We start from the raw sequence: 21364 nt of genomic DNA, 5'->3' as shown, positions 1-21364 counted from the left end.
GCAATAAGCAATACACAGGCAAATACAGTCATAAACATGTGTAGTGTCCGCAGTAGGACAATATATTTATAAGCAAATGAGAATTCACTTACCTTCACTACAAGGGTGCTTGTATTCTACAGAGGTATGATCATCTGGAAGACATAAATAGCCGCCTTAATCCCCATGCTGTAATACTGAGCATTATAAGAATATTCTTATCTAATAGGGTTACATAAGGATATGACCCATCAAACTCAACCTATACCAATACAGCGTGGACCCAGAAGAAGGCAAAATACCATCCAAACACATCACTAGCTTAGGAATTCTCTAACAATTGCTACAATTTAATTTCTAGACAAAAAGAGGAGATTTACCCGTCTCGTAGTAATCATACATTCTTGCTGGAGCCGGTTTTAGGTCCTTCACCACAATGTCCTGTTCCACCATGAAGGGGAGGGTTACTGTATCAGGACCAATCTAAGCGAGATAATATCATCATGAGTAAAACCTCAATGGTGCTGAAAGTTATCAGAGAACTTTCCAGAGACACAGATATCCAATTTTATTGAAAATAAACTCCCTATAACTAAGGCCCTGTTCACATCTGTGTTCGGTATTCTGTTCTGGAGTCCGCTTGGGACCCTCTACCCGAATGGAAACCTATAGGCATTAAAATGGGGTCCGTGTGGTTTCCACTTGGTTCCTGCATGAAACATGTGGAGAGAAAAGTCCTGCAAGCAGCAGTAGTCTATGGGGTCCACAAGCGAACGGCGGTGGGGAGAAGACAACGAAGGTAGGAGAAGAATAGCCTTCCTTAAGGCTATTCCAATGTGTTAGTTAGAAAAAAATCTGTTTGAAAGATAGGATCCCTTTAAACACTTAGGGGTTAAAACTGATCAGGGTACCCCTGGATAAATTACTTCAGGGGTGCAGTTTCCAAAATAGAGTCTCCAACCAGAGTACTTACCTACTGAGCCAATACAATACAACAAGACCACAAGTGTCCTGTGATATGAGATTATAAAATCTGACTCTACAGGAACAATTACTCCTGTGAACATGAACTGTATCTATGAGTGAGAACACTGGGGGAGATTTATTAACACTGTCTAGGTTTTAGACAATGCAAATATAGTCTAGACAGTCTTACACTACACCAGATTTAGCACAGTGCCTGATGAAGGATGATAAATCTGTCAGTTTTTATCTGAAGGTGGTGCTGGACATACAGTCGTCTTCTGAGTTGTAGATGACACCTCGACATCTCAGATATTAGAGATGACTTTGAGGTTTTGTGATTCTCTCTGGTGATCTGTCCTGGCCTGTATCTCCCCCAATACCATAGACTACAAGATTTGAGGAAACTTGGGGTCATCATCACCTCTTACCAGTCAGCTTACAAGGGAATCCTCCTCACATGCACCCACTGTATTGTACATGAGAGACTGTATAAAGCTATAGAGCTAAACGCTCTAGGCGGCCCCTTATAAGATCCTACTATCACCTACATCCTCTGGGATACCACACAGGGATAACATTGGTGGCAGTGGTTACACAGACATAAATTACAATGAAAAGTATAGACAGTTGCAGTTTATAAAACATCCACAAGATGGCAGTGGTAAATTCAATAGACCTCAATGTGTGCGGGCTCTTGTGAAATAAAGGAAGGAATATGGAGATACGTCTTTACCACATACGTATGTAAATGTCCACATTATCTCGGTCTGCAAGGACCATTAAAGGGAACGGAACGAGCAGTACCGGGACATTACACATTCAGGACAAACCGTTTAATATAAGAGGGAATGAGGAGAGTATGCCAAAATATAATATAATGGGGCAATAGGAGGTACTAACCACAGGGGAATTGGGCAACATTAATTTAACCCCTTCCCGACATCCGTTGTACTAGTACAGCGCATGAAAGGTGATTAACTATAGCGGCCCCCTGGGAGTCAGGCAGTCGCCGTAACCACCAGGTGTCTACTGTTTTATACAGTTGACAACCAGCGCTGCTGCCCTCTGTTGATGCATTAACCCCTCCGACGCCTCGGTCAAGGCTGACCGAGGCGCCATTTTCTGGGCAGCGCCTGAGCGCCACCATTTTTGCTGCGATCGCCGGCTCCCAGAGTAATCTCCAAGGCCGGCGTCACATTGCTATGACAGCCAGGAGCCTTGTGAAGGCTCTCCGGCCTGTCATTCTATTGCTTCTATTGCAGGCTACGCTACACAGCCTGCAATAGAAGCGCCGGTATTTTGCAATGCATTAGCATTGTAATGCGTTGCATTAGTGATCAGACCCCCTGGGGGTCTAACAAATGCCAAAAAAAATTATGTTTTAAAAAAAGCAAAAAATAAATTTAAAATATTAAAAGTTCAAATCACCCCCTTTCCCTAGAACACATATAAAAGTAGTTAAATACTGTGAAACACATACATAATAGGTATCCCTGTGTCCGAAATCGCCCGCTCTACAAATCTATAAAAATATTTTTCCTGTTCGGTAAACGCCGTAGCGGGAAAAAAAAGTCAAAAGGGCCAAATCGCTGCTTTTTCACTGTTTTGCTTCTGATACAAATTTGAATAAAAAGTGATCAAAGCAAAAGCAATTCACGAAAATGGTAGAACTGAAAAGTACACCCGGCCCCGCAAAAAAAAACTGGAAATTAAACCTTGGGGGTTGCAGGAGTGGTACATGTCTGCCTCTAGTTGCCCCAGTTTGATGTCCCGCTCTATTTGCTCCCAGAGTTACCTGGGGCACCAGGAGAGGGACTGCTTACTGTCACTGATGTAACAATCATGGTCACAAGGAATGCACCACGACTGGGCCCGGGGGGGTTGAGAGCCCATGGCCAGCTGGAAATGGTCGGGGCCCTGGACCACCATGACAGTATTGTTAATGGAAAGGAGCCTGAACGGGACCCTGAGAATATAACAAGGAGATCAGTGACGTAACTAGGCAAACATTTGACAAGGGGTCCCCCCACACAAACCACATTTCTGCACATAGTATTATGCCCCAGTTTGGACCACCCATGAACAATTATTATACTCTCCTCAGACCGCAGAGTATAATAATCGGAGATCCAAGGGAGAATATGAGCATAAAAGACAATGATACTTACCTCTCCTGGGCTCCGGTGCGCTCCCCACTGATTTCAGCCATCTTCAAAGTTAGACCAGACATCACCTGACCCAGGCCAGCGTTGCGATGCATAATGACACAAGCCCAGCCCACATGACGTCTGTGATGTCACCAAACAGGCCTGAAGCCTTCCAGAGCCCAGGAGAGGTAAATAATAGTGTTTTTCTATGTAGTCTCACCTCCCCTGGGCCTCTGATCATTATACTCCAGGCTCTGAAAAGACCCCAGAATATAATGATAGCAGTGTTTGTGAGGTTCGTGGGCCCGCAGCCTCAATCCCTGCTCCTAATCACAGCCGCCTCCGCAGAAGAGGGAGCACCAGCGGCCGTAAGCAGGAGCGAGGATTGGTAAGTAAATAGGGCCCGTTATCTGCTGAGGTTATAGATATATAAACATGTATCAACGCTTACTGACATGATACAATGTAACAACAATAGACCATAGGAATTAAATGTGTTAACTCATTACATATAGGACAACACTGGATACAATGTAACAAGACATACATAGAGATGCCTGGATAGTACCTATATAATGTAACTATAGCAGATGCCACTTCTGAATCTGAGGCAAGCAGTAGCGATGTAGGGTGCAGGAGACTGTAATGTAAAGGTTCTGCAGATACATATGTGCTGTAGATCACAGGGGGTATGGACTGATGGTGCCAGTGTGATCAGTGATGATCAGTGTGTCCTTATATATCACCTAACACTGAACTGCACAATACAGCGAGGAAGGATAACACAGCACAGACAGCAGAGGTGACTAGACATAGATGGAGATTGTATATTGTATACTGGTCTTGTGTGCCCCGTGACAACGTTCCCAGTGGCCACTATAAGTAATCCTGTATATAGCGCTGAATACCACCTAAGTAGCAGCTATCAGTGACTACCAGGCCTGACAACCCCCTGTCATTGTGACTGAAGTCAGATGTAGAGCAGGAGCTGGGGCTGGTACTATGGGGGGGCTTGTGGGGCTGTCAATATACTGTGTGAACTGATGGTGAATGATCCCCTATATATTGTACAGTTCTAATGTATATACTCCACAGCTATATAAAGAACCCCTGTATACTGTACAGTCCTACGGTATATACTCCACAGCTATATACTAATCCCCTGTATACTGTACAGTCCTACTGTATATACTGTAAGTTATATACTGATCCCCTATATACTGTACATTCCTACTGTATATACTGTCAGTTATATACTGACCCCCTGTATACTGTATAGTCCTACTTTATATACTATCAGTTATATACTGACCCCCCTGTATACTGTACAGTCCTAATTTATATACTGTCAGTTATATACTGACTCCCTGTATACTGTATAGTCCTACTGTATATACTATCAGTTATATACTGACCCCCTGTATACTGTACAGTCCTAATTTATATACTGTCAGTTATATACTGACCCTCGGTATACTGTACACCCCAGTATACAATGCACTTACTCCATAGCTATATACCTTGCACACGTAACACTGATCCCTGCTCCTGCTCCTCTGAACATTTTCCCATGACCCGGCAGGGGACTAGAATGGGGGGGGGGGGGCAATAGAGATGAGCGAACACTATTCGAAACAGCCTTTTCAAATACCACGCTCCCATAGAGATGAATGGACGTAGCTGGCACGCAGGGGGCTAAGCGGCCGGCTGCCGGCAAAGTCTGCGTGCCGGCCGCTTCCATTCATTTCTATGGGAGCGTGGTATTCAGAACGGCTGTTTCGAATAGTGTTTGCTCATCTCTAGTCTAGTCTCTAGTCTAGGCAATATTAGGGATACTATAACAGTTAATAACAGTCCCCCCAACACACAGGTAACATTATTATTATTATTACTATAATTATAACTATTATTATTACCTGTGGGGCTGGGGGCTATTACCGGTTATTAGCTCTTGGGGGAGCACTATTGCTGTAATACTATTAACTGTGTGGAGGGGGACTGTTATTAACTGGGGGTGGCGCTATTAAAGTGACAGTGTTATTAACTGTGTGTGTAGCAGGGGGGCGCTATAATCACCCCCACATACTATAACCATAATCACATTATACTTACCTGCTCACTAGTGCGGCTCTCCAGGGATCTGTCCTTGTACACAGGACGTGTGCGTCTTCTATTCTGTCTCCCGGACCCAGCGGCACCAAAGTGAATGTTCCTGCAGTAACACAGAATATGTCAGAACAGATCCTGACAGCGGCAGTAATACTAGGTCCATGGAAAGTGATCGGCAGGTCCAGGCTACACCAGAAAATCACTCTCTAAGGGTGAATTCACACTGAGTAAACGCTAGCTTATTCTGAACGTAAAACACGTTCAGAATAAGCGGCGTCTAAAGCAGCTCCATTCATTTTTATGGGAGCGGGGATACGAGCGCTCCCCATAGAAATGAATGGGCTGCTTCTTTCACTCCGTGCAGTCCCATTGAAGTGAATGGGGAGTGCCGGCGTATACGGCAAGCTCTGCTCATGCCGGAGCGTACACGCCGGCACTCCCCATTCACTTCAATGGGACTGCACGGAGTGAAAGAAGCAGCCCATTCATTTCTATGGGGAGCGCTCGTATCCCCGCTCCCATAGAAATGAATGGAGCTGCTTTAGACGCCGCTTATTCTGAACGTGTTTTACGTTCAGAATAAGCTAGCGTTTACTCAGTGTGAATGCACCCTAAGGCTGAGGGCCCACGTTGCAGAAATGCAGCTTTTTTTGTTGCAGATTTTGTTGCATTTTTTTGAGCTAAAGTCAGGAGTGGCTACAAAAGGAATCATGGGATATATATAGAAAGCTCTAATACTTCTACCGTCTGCTCAATCCATTCCTGGCTTTGGCTCATAAAACCACAACAAAATCTGCAATAAAAAAGCGGCGTTTTTGCAACGTGAGGCCTTAACCTAAAACAGGTTGTGAACCAGGTGTCTGCCGAAGCCTCTATGCTATGTATTATAGGAACTTCAGCAACACCTAGTAGCCAGACAGAGAGCCCCGATGACCAGGCCGGCCCGGAACCAAGTGATCACCGGTCGTTGGGCACCTCTGGCATAATATATACAGTATATATGTTGCATGTGTGATGTAGCATAAAAAGTGTCTGTATTACATATGTGAGGATGCATATTCAGTCACAACTCTCCATGGTGAGTAGAAAGGGTTAAGGACATGGGGGTGCTGCCCCCTGTAGCTACAAAGGAGACCACCAGTCCATCCACTTCACAGCTGTACTGGGACCTTCATAGCCTGAAATATAAGGGGGTGAAACTGTGCCCGACACCTATTATATCAACCTGTAGGGGGTGAGGCAGTCTCATACCACCTACTGTACCACCATACAGGAGACGGGGCAGGGTTATGGGAGAACAAACAAACTCCCTGCAGGTGTTGTCCTTGGCAGGATTCGAACCCAGGACTCCAGCACTGCAAGGCTACATTGCTAACCACCGAGCCACCATGTTGCCCTTTCCTCTCTTGGTTTTTTGGCCCTGCTGGTATGACTTCTCTTGCATTTTGTTAGTTTTAGCAGACTTTGTATTGGTTTCTGCAGCAGTGCCTTTATTATTAGTAGGTTCACCTGTTTGGTGACACTTCAGATCCCCAGCACAAGTCCATCTCTCCTTGCCATGAGCTCTGGTGAAGGTGTCTGGGGATCTGCCTTGGCTCACAGAGGTGTGCTAGTTGTACACAGCCGTCTCTAGTGCTCACAGTTATCAGCCAATTTCTTGCATCTAACCATAAAGCATTACTGTCTAACCCAAACGGTAAAGAATATATTCCTTTGTTTACTGATGTCCAAATTGTCCAACTCTCTATTCCACCCACCACAAACATTGAAGAGGTTGACAAATATTTGAAGTGTGTTGGTTCACGTCCAGTCCATCAGCAGGAAATTGGATATTGGACTTTTGTTCACCAAGGAAAACAGTAATGGACAGAATCTCATGGACAATGTCGTCGCTCAGCGGTTTTACGGGACTGATCCTAGTGATATTCTATGGATTCTGTGATGCCAACCTGTAAGTACATCTAAATACAGTCATTACAAAAACATTGTATTCCTTATATTCTGCATAGATATAGATTCTGTTTAGACGACTTGCGCACCACATCTATCGTGTATGCTGTTTTTGGAAATCCATTCTGTGCTGTTGTTCTGTGCACTGGATGGGGCATGATTTTGGGACATGGTGAGCTGCTGCTTGTTTTTGTCTTGAATTTGAACAGTCTGATGTGTTATTCTGTGCAGCAAGATAGTAAACAAGATGGAATGGTGAATTGTGAATGGTGGTCAATGGGACCAGTTAGATGTTATGTGAAAGTCGTTCACACAAGCGTTCGGGGACTCTGTCCCCCATTCCGCTTAAAATAGTTGGAGTGAAGACTGTTCTCTCCACCTATCTCAGGCAGAAACCCAGCAAACCCCATTATAGTCTTTGGGATCCGCAGGTCTTCGTGGTGACTGCTTTTTAAGCGGGAAGAGTTTCCATATTTCGGGTCCCTAAGTAGACTCGAAGAATGGAAACCCGAACACTAGTGTGAACCTAGTGTCAGGGTCGGTTCTCATCTGCGTATGTATTCCGTCTGGTTAGAGGCCGCATGGAGACCCCCGAACAGAATACAAACACAATTGCAAGCGCTGTGCTGTAAAAGCACACGGACCACATAGACTATAATAGGGCCGTGTGCTTGGCGCGCACTGCCCACACACATAATTTGTGCGGGCAGTGTGTGGCAAGCAAGCGGACCCCATATTAGTTAATGGGGTCCGTGTGCTTTAACTGCACAGCGCTTGCAGTTGCGTTGGTATTCCATTCGGGGGGTGGGTCCTCATGCGGACTCCCCCAGACGAAATCCAAACGCTAATGTGAATCAGAGTATGCAGTGGCTGCACAAATCCTACATTTTTATTTTTTTGTGTGACCCAAGTAAGCCTTCAATTGTTTTTGGTGCGTGTATGTGAAATATACTGATTCTTTTTTGCATTATTTTTAATTTTTAATCAGTAAATTGTGCAAAAAATTTAAAAATAAAAACTTTTTTATTTAAAGTTTTTTGTTTTTTTTTAATTGATTAATTTAATTATTTTATAATTTTATACTGTAACTGTAGCTTTTATATAATGTGGAGGGCAGAACTGATCTGGGTCTGGACTGGACACATGAATCTTAGGAGGTGCGTCTAAGGGTGCCTTATAATAACACCTTTTCAACGTTGCGGAAATTCCGTGTTGTCCACAATGAGACTCTTCCTTGGTGTGAGCAGTGAATGCCCTCTTGCTGATTTATCCGCCTGTGGATCTCGTATCATTGCATTATATACCAGATATTAGTCCTCTAGGCTCCTATTAATACGTCTTGTTCTATACAGGCGCTATGCTGTCATCTTCCCATCAGAGGTCTACTCAAAACAATCTGAACTTCTCTGTCTACACTTGGAGGGCATGTTGGAAGAAACCAGTGTCCAGCTAGTTTTAGAAAGGGCAACCAGTAACGTAACCATCTTCGAAAACAACCTCCAGGACGGCACTTACATCGACTGTATTCCTTTCCAGGTAACACAAGTCAAGGAGTATCATATTTCTAAGACTTTACAATCTATGGTGACTATTATTGACAATGAGACTAGTGCAGGTAAAAAGATACCCTGAAGGACCAGGATACAGGATAAGAGTCATAGAATGGTGCTTTGGAAATTTGTTCCGAAATGAATAGGATTATGGCAATTTATGCAGAATCAGACGACACGGGTTTGTCTGCAGTCTGTCTCGCTGGAGATAAATGGATCTGCATAGGAACTGTGACACAAAATGGTGGAGGTGGTTTATCAAAGGAATTAGGGTGAGGCGACACTCTGCGGTTTTGTTGCAGTATTTTTCTGCAAGTTCAACCTTCACTTATAGATAAGAGGTGACCATACACTTAGATAGTTGTTAGCCAAGACAATTGTGGTATTCCTTCCAAGCTTGTATGTATTCTTATCAGGAAGACGGAATGAGGCTGCAGCGTTATCATCCTTGAGACATAATGATCAGATATGGTGAGACTCATGCCCAACTTTTTTGTCTCCCATTTGCTGTCTAGAAAGAATATGGACAACCCTGTAGACATTAGATGGTCTTTGGGTAGGGACAACACTTATGTAAGGTTGATGGTCACCTTAGGCCTCGTACACATGGGGACATATGGGGACTCCATGAACGGAAACCTATACGCATAAAAAAGTGGTTAACTATGGAAACCCTATAGCCTATAATGGGGTCCGTGTGGTTTCTGCATGCAAAGAGAAAAGTCCTACAAGCAACTGTTATAATAGACAATCTGCCAGTGCAATTGATGGACTCTTTACAGGTCCCTGAACCAGATGGTAATGAAGAAGTCGCCACAATCCGCGCTACAATTCACCATGCCGGAAATTCAATGTACAAAAAAAGTAAACTTCTTCTAAAAAGAAAGCGAACGGGAACTTTTATCCAAACAGACAAAGCCGTCTACAAACCCGGCCAGACTGGTAAAGTTGACTCAACATAAAGACTTTCCACTCGTTTTAGTTCTTCTAGATTCTCATTGTAATTTTTTTGCATTGGGTCATTTCACTGATTATTTACCACATTAGAGGTTACGCTACTGTATATTCTTATGCTTTGCTTTTTCAGTGAAATTTCGGGTTGTCTCACTCAATGAGAATTTCCAGCCTAGAAAGATGAAGGTAAGATGGAACAAGATATGTATTAGATAATAATGGCAGAGATAAGATAGATTATGTGTTGTAAATATATCTGGAAATTCATTGTCTTGTGTTCAAGACACTTGCAAGGTCTATCATGGAACCTGACAAGAAGAATGTGTCATTAATTTTTTTCCATTTCTTCATTGGCAGATTCCAGCCGTAGAGTTACAGGTAAGTCCTTCTATAGGGGAAATCGGGAGAAATGTCCTTCATGCTGATGATAAATGTATTAGACATTCATACCCATCCTGACAATACGTCATGGACACTAACCACGGACCTCAACCCAATTCTATTCCCTAAACCCTTCACCCTCAACTCCATCTCTCCATTACTTTTTAAATAGGCAGAAAGCAATAATAAGATACCGAGAACCTGGTGCCAATCTGCTCATAATTTCCATTACCCCCCAGTGTCGCCAATGATTCGGGGGCACCATGAGCAAAACCACATCAATCCACCAATTCCAATCGACACCGCCCTGGATTAACCAAAACTCAGGGGACCATACTCACGATGAATTCCGCCACAACCAATTTAACGCCAAGTTCCCCTATGTACCAAAGATGCCATGACACCATAAATATACAAAAAACTCTCATCTTTGGTTTTCAAGGCGTTCATCTAAAAATACAGAAGAAAATGTCTATAATTCCAAAACCCTTGTTCTAAAACCTGTGTTTTCTTTGGATGGCTGGGGTTCCTGCGGAAAGTAGACATGAGGCCTCACCAAATAAATAGCAGCCATTGCAGCAATGTATCACATGGATAGAATAACGTAGAGCCAAACTCCATGTGTATGGAGATACTCTCACCAAGCAGTTGGATAGGACATGCCCATTTTCTTCAGTTAGGTCCATATGAAATCTAAAAGAAAAATTCTATGACTAGAGGTCTATGGAGCGGCAGTAGAGGTTTAATCCACCTCTTTGGAGCCTTATTATTGTTCTATATAAGACAAGAGCTGTAATGAGGTAGTGTCAATGAGTCCTTCACAGTATAAGGTATTGAGGACCTCCATAGTTATGGTCTCCAAGCTCCATGTGGTGAGCGTTGTAGTTTTTGGCATAGCCACAGTCCCAGGTTGGAGACTTCTCCATGATGGACATCATTTTCTATATTTCAGGATCCAGAGAAGAATCTAATCGGCCAGTGGCTGAATGTGAGTCTCCGTCAGGGAATTGCTGAGCTTTCTCTCCCTCTTTCCTCTGAGCCTCCATTAGGTCAATATTCAATCAAGGTGAAAGACAATGTCCATACCTTCAGCGTGGAAGAATATGGTAAGGAAGTGGAATCTAAGACAGGGAACCCATGACGAGGGGTTCACTTTAAATCTATTCCAATTATTATTCCTCACCCCTTCCCCTGATTTCTCTGATATATTGTATACCTCCACAGTTCTGCCAAAATTCGAGGTCACTCTACATATGCCCAAAGTTATTGTGATCACCGATGAGCGATTCACATTAAAAGTGTGTGGCAGGTAAGATATCATTGACTTATCCCACGGGGAGTCACATTATAATAGAAAAATCCTGTTATCCTCTAATATCCAATATTGTGACTGTTCTGTCCAACTTCAAAGTTTTTGACTTTTGTCAATGCTTAAAGGGGTTTTCTAGGACATTTCATGGGACTTAGCTACAAACAGGCCATTTTATGCTAAGCTGAGGTGTAGGGGTGTGGGGTAATCCTAAACTCTGGTACGGTCTGCCTCTGATTGGACGATATTAGAGGTATAAACCACGCCCCATTGTCAGCTTCTGCCTGACACCACCCAGTTGACAGCAAATCACATATTAGGCACCATAAAGGTGGGGGTTAGAGTAACAAAAAATCCAATTATGCCCAAATCAGTAATGAATAGAATTGTGGAGATGGTGAAGGATCCTCTTTAAGCCCCCCCTTATCTTCTCTGTACTATGAAGAATATTAGAGATACAGTAAGTTATAGGTCTCTCTCCTCTACTAGGTATACCTATGGGAAACCAGTTAAGGGAGATTATACCATCCAAGTATGCAGAAAGCATTTTTTCAGCACACCTGATACATGTGTAGATATCAGCGGAAAGGTAAGTTGTGCTAAAAGACAACTAGGTACTTAAAGGAATTGATTGAGTTTTTTCCCCCAGTTATAGGCACCTATCTTGTTAGAAACATGTTCATGTTGCTTATGCAAAATCTCCATAGGACAGCCCCATGGTTCAGTGGTTAGCAATGGTGACTACTTTGCAACCCTGGGGACCTGGATTTGAATCTGGGGGCAACCTGTGCTTGGAGTGGTATGGCCTACCCATGTTTGTGTGGGTTTACTTCCATACTACGCAAATATACGTATAGATTGGTTTGGAATTTACATTGTGAATTCCAATATGGAGGAAGATATAAAAGTGATGACAATCTTTTGGATAGAGAATGTGTTGGTACTATATAAATATAACTTGTACTCTTATATAGCATAGACTATGTTCTACATCCTAATGCTCGAACCATTCTTCTCTAGTTGGATATCTCAGGATGTTCGACCCTGGAAGTTCCTTGTGAGACCTTTCAACTAGACAAATTACTAATGCAGAAGAAATTGCTTGCGACAGCGGCCATCAAGGAAGAGGGGACAGGTTGTATATATATAAGTGCTTTCGTACATGTCAACTATGGAACAGTGGTCATGGCTCCCTGGTCTTTCTGTTATATTATATTGGACATGGGATACTCTTTTTATCCATTTTTCCGGTCCTCAGCTGTGTCATGTGACCAACAATAAGACTTTACAGCTTACACAGTGCCTTACATGTGGACAAAAAAATAATTTTTTCCATTCAGTCCTATGAGATTCTCAATATTTGACTCATTGGAATGAATAGAAGCGAAGAAGGAGCTATGCCAGTTGTAGAATATTGGTCACATGGTCAGGCGAGGACCAGAATGATGTGGATGTGCAAGACAATGATAATTCGTAGCAGTCATAGCCACCTGGAAAAGCTTCTCCAGCTTCACAAAGCAATGTATGTTTCTTCCTTACTTAGGAACCGAGTTATCAACGGCAAGTGAAACTCATATCTCCAGCGTTCTCACTAAAGTCCATATGGTTGGCTCTGATACTAAGTACAGACCTGGAATCCCATTTCGAATTCAGGTAATATGGTATATAATTGGGGTTGAGCCGATCTTGAAATTTCAGGATCGTTTTTAAAATCCGATTTCCGATCATTTTCCATTCGAACCTGATCCGATCCCAATTCTGATCCCAATGCAAGTCAATGGGATTTTTTAAATAATCGGAGATCGGACTTAAAAAACGACCCTATTCACTACACAGCATATAGTCCAAAAATTGATTCAATTTTTGGACCGCACGCTGTGTAGTGATTACTAGTAGATAGACAAGTCAATGTACAGTAGTATCTATCTACTCATGAATTTGCCTTGTTGTCCTCACAGCAGCGCAGCACACAGTGATTTACCGCAGCCTGCCACTCTTCTGCTTCGTCCCTATTTTACCGTATATTCAGCTGAGTATACGGTAAAACAGGGACAAAGCTGAAGAGTTGCAGGCTGTGGCAAATCCATAGGAATGAATGGACGGAGTTAAGAGGCCGGCGGCTTCCATTCATTCCTATGGGTGCTAAGCTTTTCCCACAATGATTGGCCAGTAGGCAAGCATTGTGGGAAATAATCCCGATCTCGATCCCACCCGAAAAGATCAGGATCGGAATTCCGATCGCGATCGTGAAATTTTCTCGATCGTCGATTGGAATCCGATCTTTTCCGATCCCGATCGCTTAACCCTACATATAATATATACTAGTATTTCTTACTGTTGCAGACTTTTCCCCCATAGTCTTTTATCAATGTTCTGCTTCCTACCTTTATCCATCACTATGTAGATTAGAGTAACAGATGCCAATGACGCCATCATACCAGGAATACCAGTCTACCTCACCTACATAATGAGATCTAATACAACAAAGGAAACCCTGATGACAGGACCCGATGGAAAAGCTTTCTACAGCATAGACAATACCAATGACTGGATGGGCGAAGTTTCTTTCACAGTATGTATCGGTTGCTTCTTTTCTTTCTATTTTGTTGCAGTAATTTTTCATTGACCATGCAGTCATAACAGGAGTCCGTCCATACTTTGATCATGGCTGGCATTGGCTACATCATGGCTATAGAGCATTATCCTCTCCATTCCTATATTTTGACAGCGCCATTCATTCCCCATTTTCTCTTATCCTTTGTGATCTAGATAATATTCCACCGTCCCCCACCATGATCCCTATTTTATCAGTTCTTTCTCTTTTCTTATAGGCAACAGTAAGCAAAACTGGCTACCAACCTCCTACTGTACCTAACACTGTTGTCCCCAGCCATTCGACGGGGTACCTGAATTTAGCACATTATAAAGCTCAAAGTATCAGCCATATTAAGATACATTCTCTGGATAACGTCCTGCCATGTGATGGTCAGCAAGAGATCAAGGTGGATTATATCATCAGGAAGGAGGAAGTAAAGGAAGGAGTCAGCCATCTTACCTTACGTTATCTGGTGGGTACAAGGATAGACAATGGGTGCGTCACTAACCTGAGGTCAGGGTCAGGCTACTCCATTCACTTCTGTTATGCTCATGCCTCTATTCACATGGATAACTTGAGTGTTCACTCCGATAATAATATCAGGGGGATTTAGGTCCCACAATGGAAATCTACAAAATAAAATAACAGACCGGATGAGACATCCCCAATAAATTTAGAAACATACGGTAGATTAACGAATGTATCATTAGATTAAGTTTTACAAAAATCAATTTTTGACTGTATTTCATTTTAAGCTTCTGTTCCTATGTTTAGGTCATTTCTAGATTTTCTATAAAACACTCTGGGCAGTTGGAAATACCATTGAGAAGTAAAGATAAAGGTAAGGTATGATACTACTACCATGTCTACAATAGGGTTTGGACTATATGATCCAACAAGTTTGGATGGAATATAGCTGGGACTGGTACACTAATATTACTTACAGTATGTGGATCCATATACAAGTGCCTATGGTAGTCAAGTTAACTTTCAGGACAATTGAGGGTAACTTGTTCAGTAAAAGATTCTTCAATTTCCATACTTGGGGTCAATACCCTGAGTCTGAATCCAAGCAAAGAGCTTAAGAGATTGGTATTTTCTATGGGAAGAATATGCAAATCTGTCTTCCATGATGTAATTAGGAAGTCAGGTGCCTCAGTGTTGCAAACCAATAGAGGGCGCTCACTGGAATGTGCAAGCCTGTCTTCCCTGATGTAATTAGGAAGACAGAATCTCAGTGATATGGCCCAATAAAGGCTGCTCCCTTTAACATCATGCTCGACCTTCTAAGAGGCCTTTGTTTTGCAATGATGCTGAGATTATTACCAGGTATAGTCTCTCAACTGAGGACAGCCATTTCAATGTTATTGCATCTCGTCAGCCCGGTGTAGAGAAGACTAACCTGGTAGAGGTGAGAGGCTTAGACAGGGTTTAGGGGATATCGTCACTCCTTGGGGAGAGACCACCATATAGGTGTGTGGAGACTTATTAAGCCTTTAGCACTCCACTTTGCAAGGGACCATGGGAAGAATATGCAAATTTGTCTTCCATGATGTAATTAGGAAGTGGAGTGCAAAGTGGAGTGCTAAAGGCTTAATAAGTCTCCACACACCTATATGGTGGTCTCTCCCTAAGGAGTGATGATATCCCCTTAACTCTGGTATTTTCTAGTTTTATAGTCCTGCTGAAATTCTGTTAACCCTTGTTGGCGCTCAGTCTATCCATTACAGCGGTGACGAGCCAACGCTTAGACCTATGGTCACCATGGGGCTGCAGCTCTAAAGACATATGAGGACCACATTCGTCCCTCCGACCACCACCAGATGGGTATTTTAGCTCTAGAGCAATTCTACCAATTTAGCTTTTTTGCTCACAGCACATTGTAATATCCGGACTCTTATATTTGTATCATTTTACTTTCCTTCTCCTGTCGGTTATTTCACATTTCCTTCTGAACAGACTTCATTACTATCTTCTGTTTTGTCCAGATGAACCTGGCACTGCGGTACTGAAGCTCCCTCTGACTCCCGACATTGCTCCATCTTTTACAATCCTTGGCTACATTTTGCTTCCTAATGGAGGCGCTGCAGCAGATTCTGTTCAGTTCAATATGGAGAAGTGTTTTCGGAATAAAGTGAGTACAATCTTATATAGGAAGAAATATTTCGGCAGAGCCATGAAGACTAATATGGGATTATCCATATTATTGTGCTAGTATCTATACTCACTGGGTGAACCATTGCAAGATATCTCACGGCACTGGACTGGTAAATGACATAGACCAAACTTACAACTGTGTCTCTTTTAAGATGTTACAACTTTCCCTAGAATTGCACCAAAAATTGGCACAAAGTAAGCCAATTAATAGGTGGTGGTAGAATAACACGGTCTAAATCTTAGACCAGGGGCGACAACCCCTGGCACTTGTGCCAAGAGTGACACCGAGGTATATTTCTCTAGCAGATTGAGCCAGGAGGAAACAGGGAGCAGGCAGGAGTGAAAAGATAAGATAAGATAATCTTTTAATTGTCCCACCATGGGGAAATTAATTGTGTTACAGCAGCATGGATAATACAATAATACTACAAGAATGCAACATACAAAAAAGCTCAGATAGAGAGATAAAAAGATAAAGGAGAGAAGATAGTAGGAGGCATATCAAAACCTCAGCAAGGGTTAATGCCACTGAGAATGGGCAGACGCTGGCACTGCTGTCAGGTCAGGAACCGAGCAAACAGTTAATAAATACATTGAGCTAATAGTGCCCGATGTTTTCAGTGCAGTTGACCCTTGCTAGTGTTACCTATGCCTGCTTCCTCCCGGTCCAATCTGTTATAGTGTTTATTCTACTGCCTATTTGTATACAGTGCCTGCAGTATGGGATCTGAAGTTTATTTAGTAATATGGGTGTTCTGCCTAGTGACTACACAAGTCTGTTACATATTCCTTCATACTTAAAGGGGCTGTCCCATCACAAGGATCCTATCTATACTGCTTGTTAATGTGGATGTAAGACTTTTCCTAAATACACTGCTTCAGCAAAACTGCTTTGTTTGTCCACTATCTTACTTTATTCATTTCATTGTTGACACAGCCCTTGACTTGCTGAAAAGTCAAGTGATGTATCTGCTGCTCTCAGGGGGGAGGGAGGAGAGGCTAAGTGCACGGGAGCGAGCCTGTGTATCTAGCTATTCCTGTGTCTACACCACCTGACCTAGGTCCTGCTATCAGATAGGGGAGAGGAGCTGCTTTCATTTCTTCTGTTCTCCCAGTTATCAGGCTAGCTAATTCAATTGTGTTCATTATGGCAGAGACAGGCAGTCTCTGTATGTAGCACACAATGGAGTTGCTCCTGCCTGTACTTCATAGTCCAATATTGTGCATATAGTGTTGTTTGAGGACCTTTGATGACATCACAGGCCCTTCAGCCGCCCCATAGGATCACGCTATGCGGTGGTTGGAGCTACATGCTAATTTGGGGGTGGAGCTAAACTGCAGGTTGCATGTGAAACCCCACCCACCAAATGACGCAAGAAACCAGGAAGAAAGATTTTACAGCAGTGAAGACTGGTGAGTATGTGACGTGGGAATACCCCTTTAATGCAGGATTGTAGCTTGCAGTCCTGCCTATTGTATGCAGGGAGAGGCAACAGTCTTCAGTAAAGTATGGAGGAACAAGCAGCAGTCTTGTGTAAGGAAAGGTGATCTTTGCTTCCTAGCCGCAATATCCTTGTGCAGCTGTAATACTGATGTATTTTAGTCTGTTATTACAGCTGTATGTCCAGTTGTGTGACTTTTATTAAAGGGGTGAGAACTTTTTAATTACTGTACGACACACCAAGTACCTTATTTATGCTGTTAAGTATTATTTCTCTGTTGTCAGGTGTCTGTCGGATTCGTCCCAGGTGAAGTTCTTCCAGGATCAGCCGTGTCTATCCAGGTTGGGGCGGCTCCTGGGTCTCTCTGTGGTCTGCGGGTGGTGGATAAGAGCGTGGTACTGATGAAACCAGAGAAGGAGCTGACGGCTGACAAGGTGATTCCTGTTACATAAAATTTTGATATAGTCTGTTAGCAGATATATGCACATGTGAGGTCTGTCCTATTTGCTTCCGCTAACACATTATTTTCTCAATATTTTATTTCCCAAGGTTTATGACCTTTTCCCGATTCCCAGTAGTGACAAATACAACAGTCGCGTGGTGGATGAAGATAAATGTAAACCAAGAAGACTTTACACTCGCCATTACAGTTATTATGGTTATCCCTCTAGAAATGAAGTCGATGTGTGCACCTACTTTGAGGTACATTTATTCATTTTATATATTATTATGATATGCAGGGATGTAGAGGATTGCTTTGATGTCTATGTGCAACCTCATCCTGTGGTTACCTAAATCTATTCTAAATCGATCACCTGTCTTCAGAAACTCATAGACAGAGAATGGAGCGAAAAGCAGACAGCTCCACTCTCTGTGTAGTGGCCAGACCAGGTACTGCGGATCAGCTCCCACTCATTTGAATGGGATGTAAGCTGCAGTGACTACACAGAGAACAGTCCTGATCCATTCTCTTTGTATAAGCAGCAGAGGAAGACGGTAACTCTTCAATCCCCCCAATGCTCTAGCTCCACCATGCCAGTGGTCGCCATTAGTCTGCAGCCATAACGTGTAATGCATACATATGACTTGACAACTAAACTCTATCTGCCTGAACAGACAGTACTGTATATGGAAAGTAAGAGAAATTACTCTGTCTTTCTTTCTTTCCGTACAGGACTTGAGCCTAAAAATAATTACAAGTGCTATGATAAAACATCCCAGAGAACCCTACAGAAGAAAAATAATTCGTATCGGATATGGTGGTGCAGGTGAATGTTTAATGTTTTATTTAGAAGGTAGAATTTTCCTGGTTTTTGCAAAGCACAAAGTCATATAAGTGACATTTTGGCAACATTTTCCGAAAGCTTTGAACGTTTTATCTCTGGTGGTGCCTTGGACTTTTTGCCGCATATAGCAAAGCCAGGGGCATGTACGAGGGGGCTGTTTCATGGTTAAAAATATCCCCTTGCTAGCCCCGGTTCTCCTCCAACATGAAGAGATCATGGATCTAGCTCTAATCCCCCTTACTTGGCTCCTGCCGGTCTCCCTTTCGATCTACAGTGTTGGCCAAAAGTATTGGCACCCCTGCAATTCTGTCAGATAATACTCGTGTTCTTCCAGAAAATGATTAAACTTCTTGATGACACTGCGCACGGTAGACACAGGAACATTCAGGTCTTTGGAGAAGGACTTGTAGCCTTGAGATTGCTCATGCTTCCTCACAATTTTGCTTCTCAAGTCCTCAGACAGTTCTTTGGTCTTCTTTCTTTTCTCCATTCTCAATGTGGTCACACAAGGACACAGGACAGAGGTTGAGTCAACTTTAATCCATTTCAACTGGCTGCAAGTGTGATTTGGTTACTGCCACCACCTGTTAGGTGCCTCAGGTAAATAACAGGTGCTGTTAATTACACAAATTAGAGAAGCATCACATGATTTTTCAAACAGTGCCAATACTTTTTTCCACCCCCTTTTTTATGTTTGCTGTGGAATTATATCCAATTTGGCTTTTTGACAATTCTTTTTGTGGTTTTCCATTGAAGACAAATTAAAAGAAGATAATAATACCAAAGAATTTGTGATTGCAATCATTTTCTGGAAGAAACAGAGTATTCTCTGACAGAATTGCTTTTGGCCAACACTGTACATAGACGCTCTCTTGAAGTCCCAATGCAGTAGAGCGTTGCCATTGCTCTGTTTTGGGACTCCTGGAAAGAGGTGACAGAGACTGCAAAAGGAAGGGGGAGATTCAGCATTTTTGGGCTACCAGGGATGTGACGGTCTTCAGAACCTGAGAATGGTTGCCACATACAACCCAATGGAGGGAACCAGAGATTGGGAGTAGTGGTTATAGTGTTGTCAATGGTAGGCCAAGGACACTTAACAAGGACTCCTCCAGTCCACCTCCCAAGTTTGAGCAAGTTTAAGGGGGTTTGCAGTGTACCTGATAGTGGTGGCAGTTGCTTGGGATGCTTCCAGTTGAGAAGGCTTCTCTCCTCTCCTGAGCCTGGGGATGGTGTTTGGAAGGGCCTTGATGGTAAGAGCAGTCCTGGCTGGTGGTGACTTCCATTCTGGTACAGGGGTGTGCATCTGATTTACCTTGAGGCTGGATACTTCAGGCGCGGTTTGCGATAGTCGATGCTTTATTAAGACTGGCGTGCAAACTGGCAAAGACTTGTTTGGCCAAGAGATGCATCCATGTATTGCCTATATTCCTTAATGCTGTAATCCTGTGTGCTCACAGTAACATACTGATTTAGGACACGTGGCCATGACCTTCATCTCCCACAACCACCATTCCCTCCCTTCCTGAAGTGTACATTGAAAGTCATCTTTTTTCCTAGGTCTTATTATATTTGAGGATGATGATGAAGAAGAGATTCTTCAGACCAGTGAGGTATTAAACATGATTCCAAGTACAGAGAAGAAGTCAGCGATAAGACATTACTTCCCTGAAACATGGATATGGAAGCTGGAAGCCGTGGGGTAAGACGCCATTTCATTCGACTACGGGCTGACGCAAAGGAGGAAAGGAATGGGTCCTTCTCTTTTCATCCAAAACAGATATTATTGGGACATTGACTTATGCCATGATTACAAGACTGAGAATAGGTAACCAGTGAAGACATCGACAGAGGGAAGAGGTGGATTAACCGGGCAACGAACTTGGATTGCAGATCCGAGAGGAGAAGGAAAGTTATGTGGGAATACAGAGAAGAATGTTGTAGTAATCTAGATGGGAGATGATAAGGGCATGGAGTAGGATTTTTTTAGACTGTGGGGTGAGGAAGGAGCAGATATGAGAGGTTTTATCCAATAATGAATCTATTATTTCTCTATTCACTGAGTATCATGAAAAAAATTCCCCTACACTATAATATTTTATATCCAATATTCTATTATCCAGTTATTCTATTATTCCTCTAGTCATTGAGCACTAATATTCTGATAAATAACCATTGCCTGTTATTTCTTTCTAATCTGCTTGGATTAGGGATTCTGGGATTGCCGTTCTCCATGATAAGGCTCCTGACACCATCACAGACTGGCACGGGGGAGCTTTCTGTATGGGCCCCAGTGGTTTCGGATTTGCCCCTTCTGCTGCGTTTCGTGTTTTCCAGCCTTTCTTTGTGGACATCACTTTGCCATATTCTGTGATCAGAGGAGAAACTTTCACTCTTAAAGCCACAGTTTTTAACTACTTGGAACAATGTATAAAGGTAAAGACCAACACAGTGATGTCACAGTACAGGGATAATACACACAGTGATGTCACAGTACAGGGATAATACACACAGTGATGTCACAGTACAGGGATAATACAC

At 42.8% G+C, this 21364-nt stretch overlaps 1 protein-coding gene across 1 annotated transcript in view; it reads left to right on the top strand.

The window, feature by feature from the left end:
• Nucleotides 1-7084: 7084 nt before the first annotated feature.
• LOC142219109 (alpha-2-macroglobulin-like) overlaps nucleotides 7085-21364 on the top strand; it is a 28449-nt gene continuing 14169 nt past the window's right edge. Inside the window, exons 1-19 of the mRNA XM_075288075.1 lie at nucleotides 7085-7152; nucleotides 8504-8687; nucleotides 9484-9643; nucleotides 9789-9841; nucleotides 10013-10033; nucleotides 10989-11142; nucleotides 11261-11345; nucleotides 11835-11934; nucleotides 12366-12480; nucleotides 12889-12998; nucleotides 13750-13917; nucleotides 14177-14413; nucleotides 14716-14782; nucleotides 15930-16075; nucleotides 17825-17974; nucleotides 18090-18242; nucleotides 18715-18808; nucleotides 20384-20525; nucleotides 21034-21259. Of these exons, the coding sequence (XP_075144176.1) occupies nucleotides 7085-7152; nucleotides 8504-8687; nucleotides 9484-9643; nucleotides 9789-9841; nucleotides 10013-10033; nucleotides 10989-11142; nucleotides 11261-11345; nucleotides 11835-11934; nucleotides 12366-12480; nucleotides 12889-12998; nucleotides 13750-13917; nucleotides 14177-14413; nucleotides 14716-14782; nucleotides 15930-16075; nucleotides 17825-17974; nucleotides 18090-18242; nucleotides 18715-18808; nucleotides 20384-20525; nucleotides 21034-21259 (2433 nt within the window). The remainder of the gene's footprint in view (nucleotides 7153-8503; nucleotides 8688-9483; nucleotides 9644-9788; nucleotides 9842-10012; nucleotides 10034-10988; nucleotides 11143-11260; nucleotides 11346-11834; nucleotides 11935-12365; nucleotides 12481-12888; nucleotides 12999-13749; nucleotides 13918-14176; nucleotides 14414-14715; nucleotides 14783-15929; nucleotides 16076-17824; nucleotides 17975-18089; nucleotides 18243-18714; nucleotides 18809-20383; nucleotides 20526-21033; nucleotides 21260-21364) is intronic.

This window comes from Leptodactylus fuscus, chromosome 10, assembly GCF_031893055.1.
Source record: "Leptodactylus fuscus isolate aLepFus1 chromosome 10, aLepFus1.hap2, whole genome shotgun sequence".
Classification (NCBI taxonomy): Eukaryota; Metazoa; Chordata; class Amphibia; order Anura; family Leptodactylidae; genus Leptodactylus; species Leptodactylus fuscus.
This window is presented reverse-complemented; position numbering and strand designations above follow the sequence as displayed.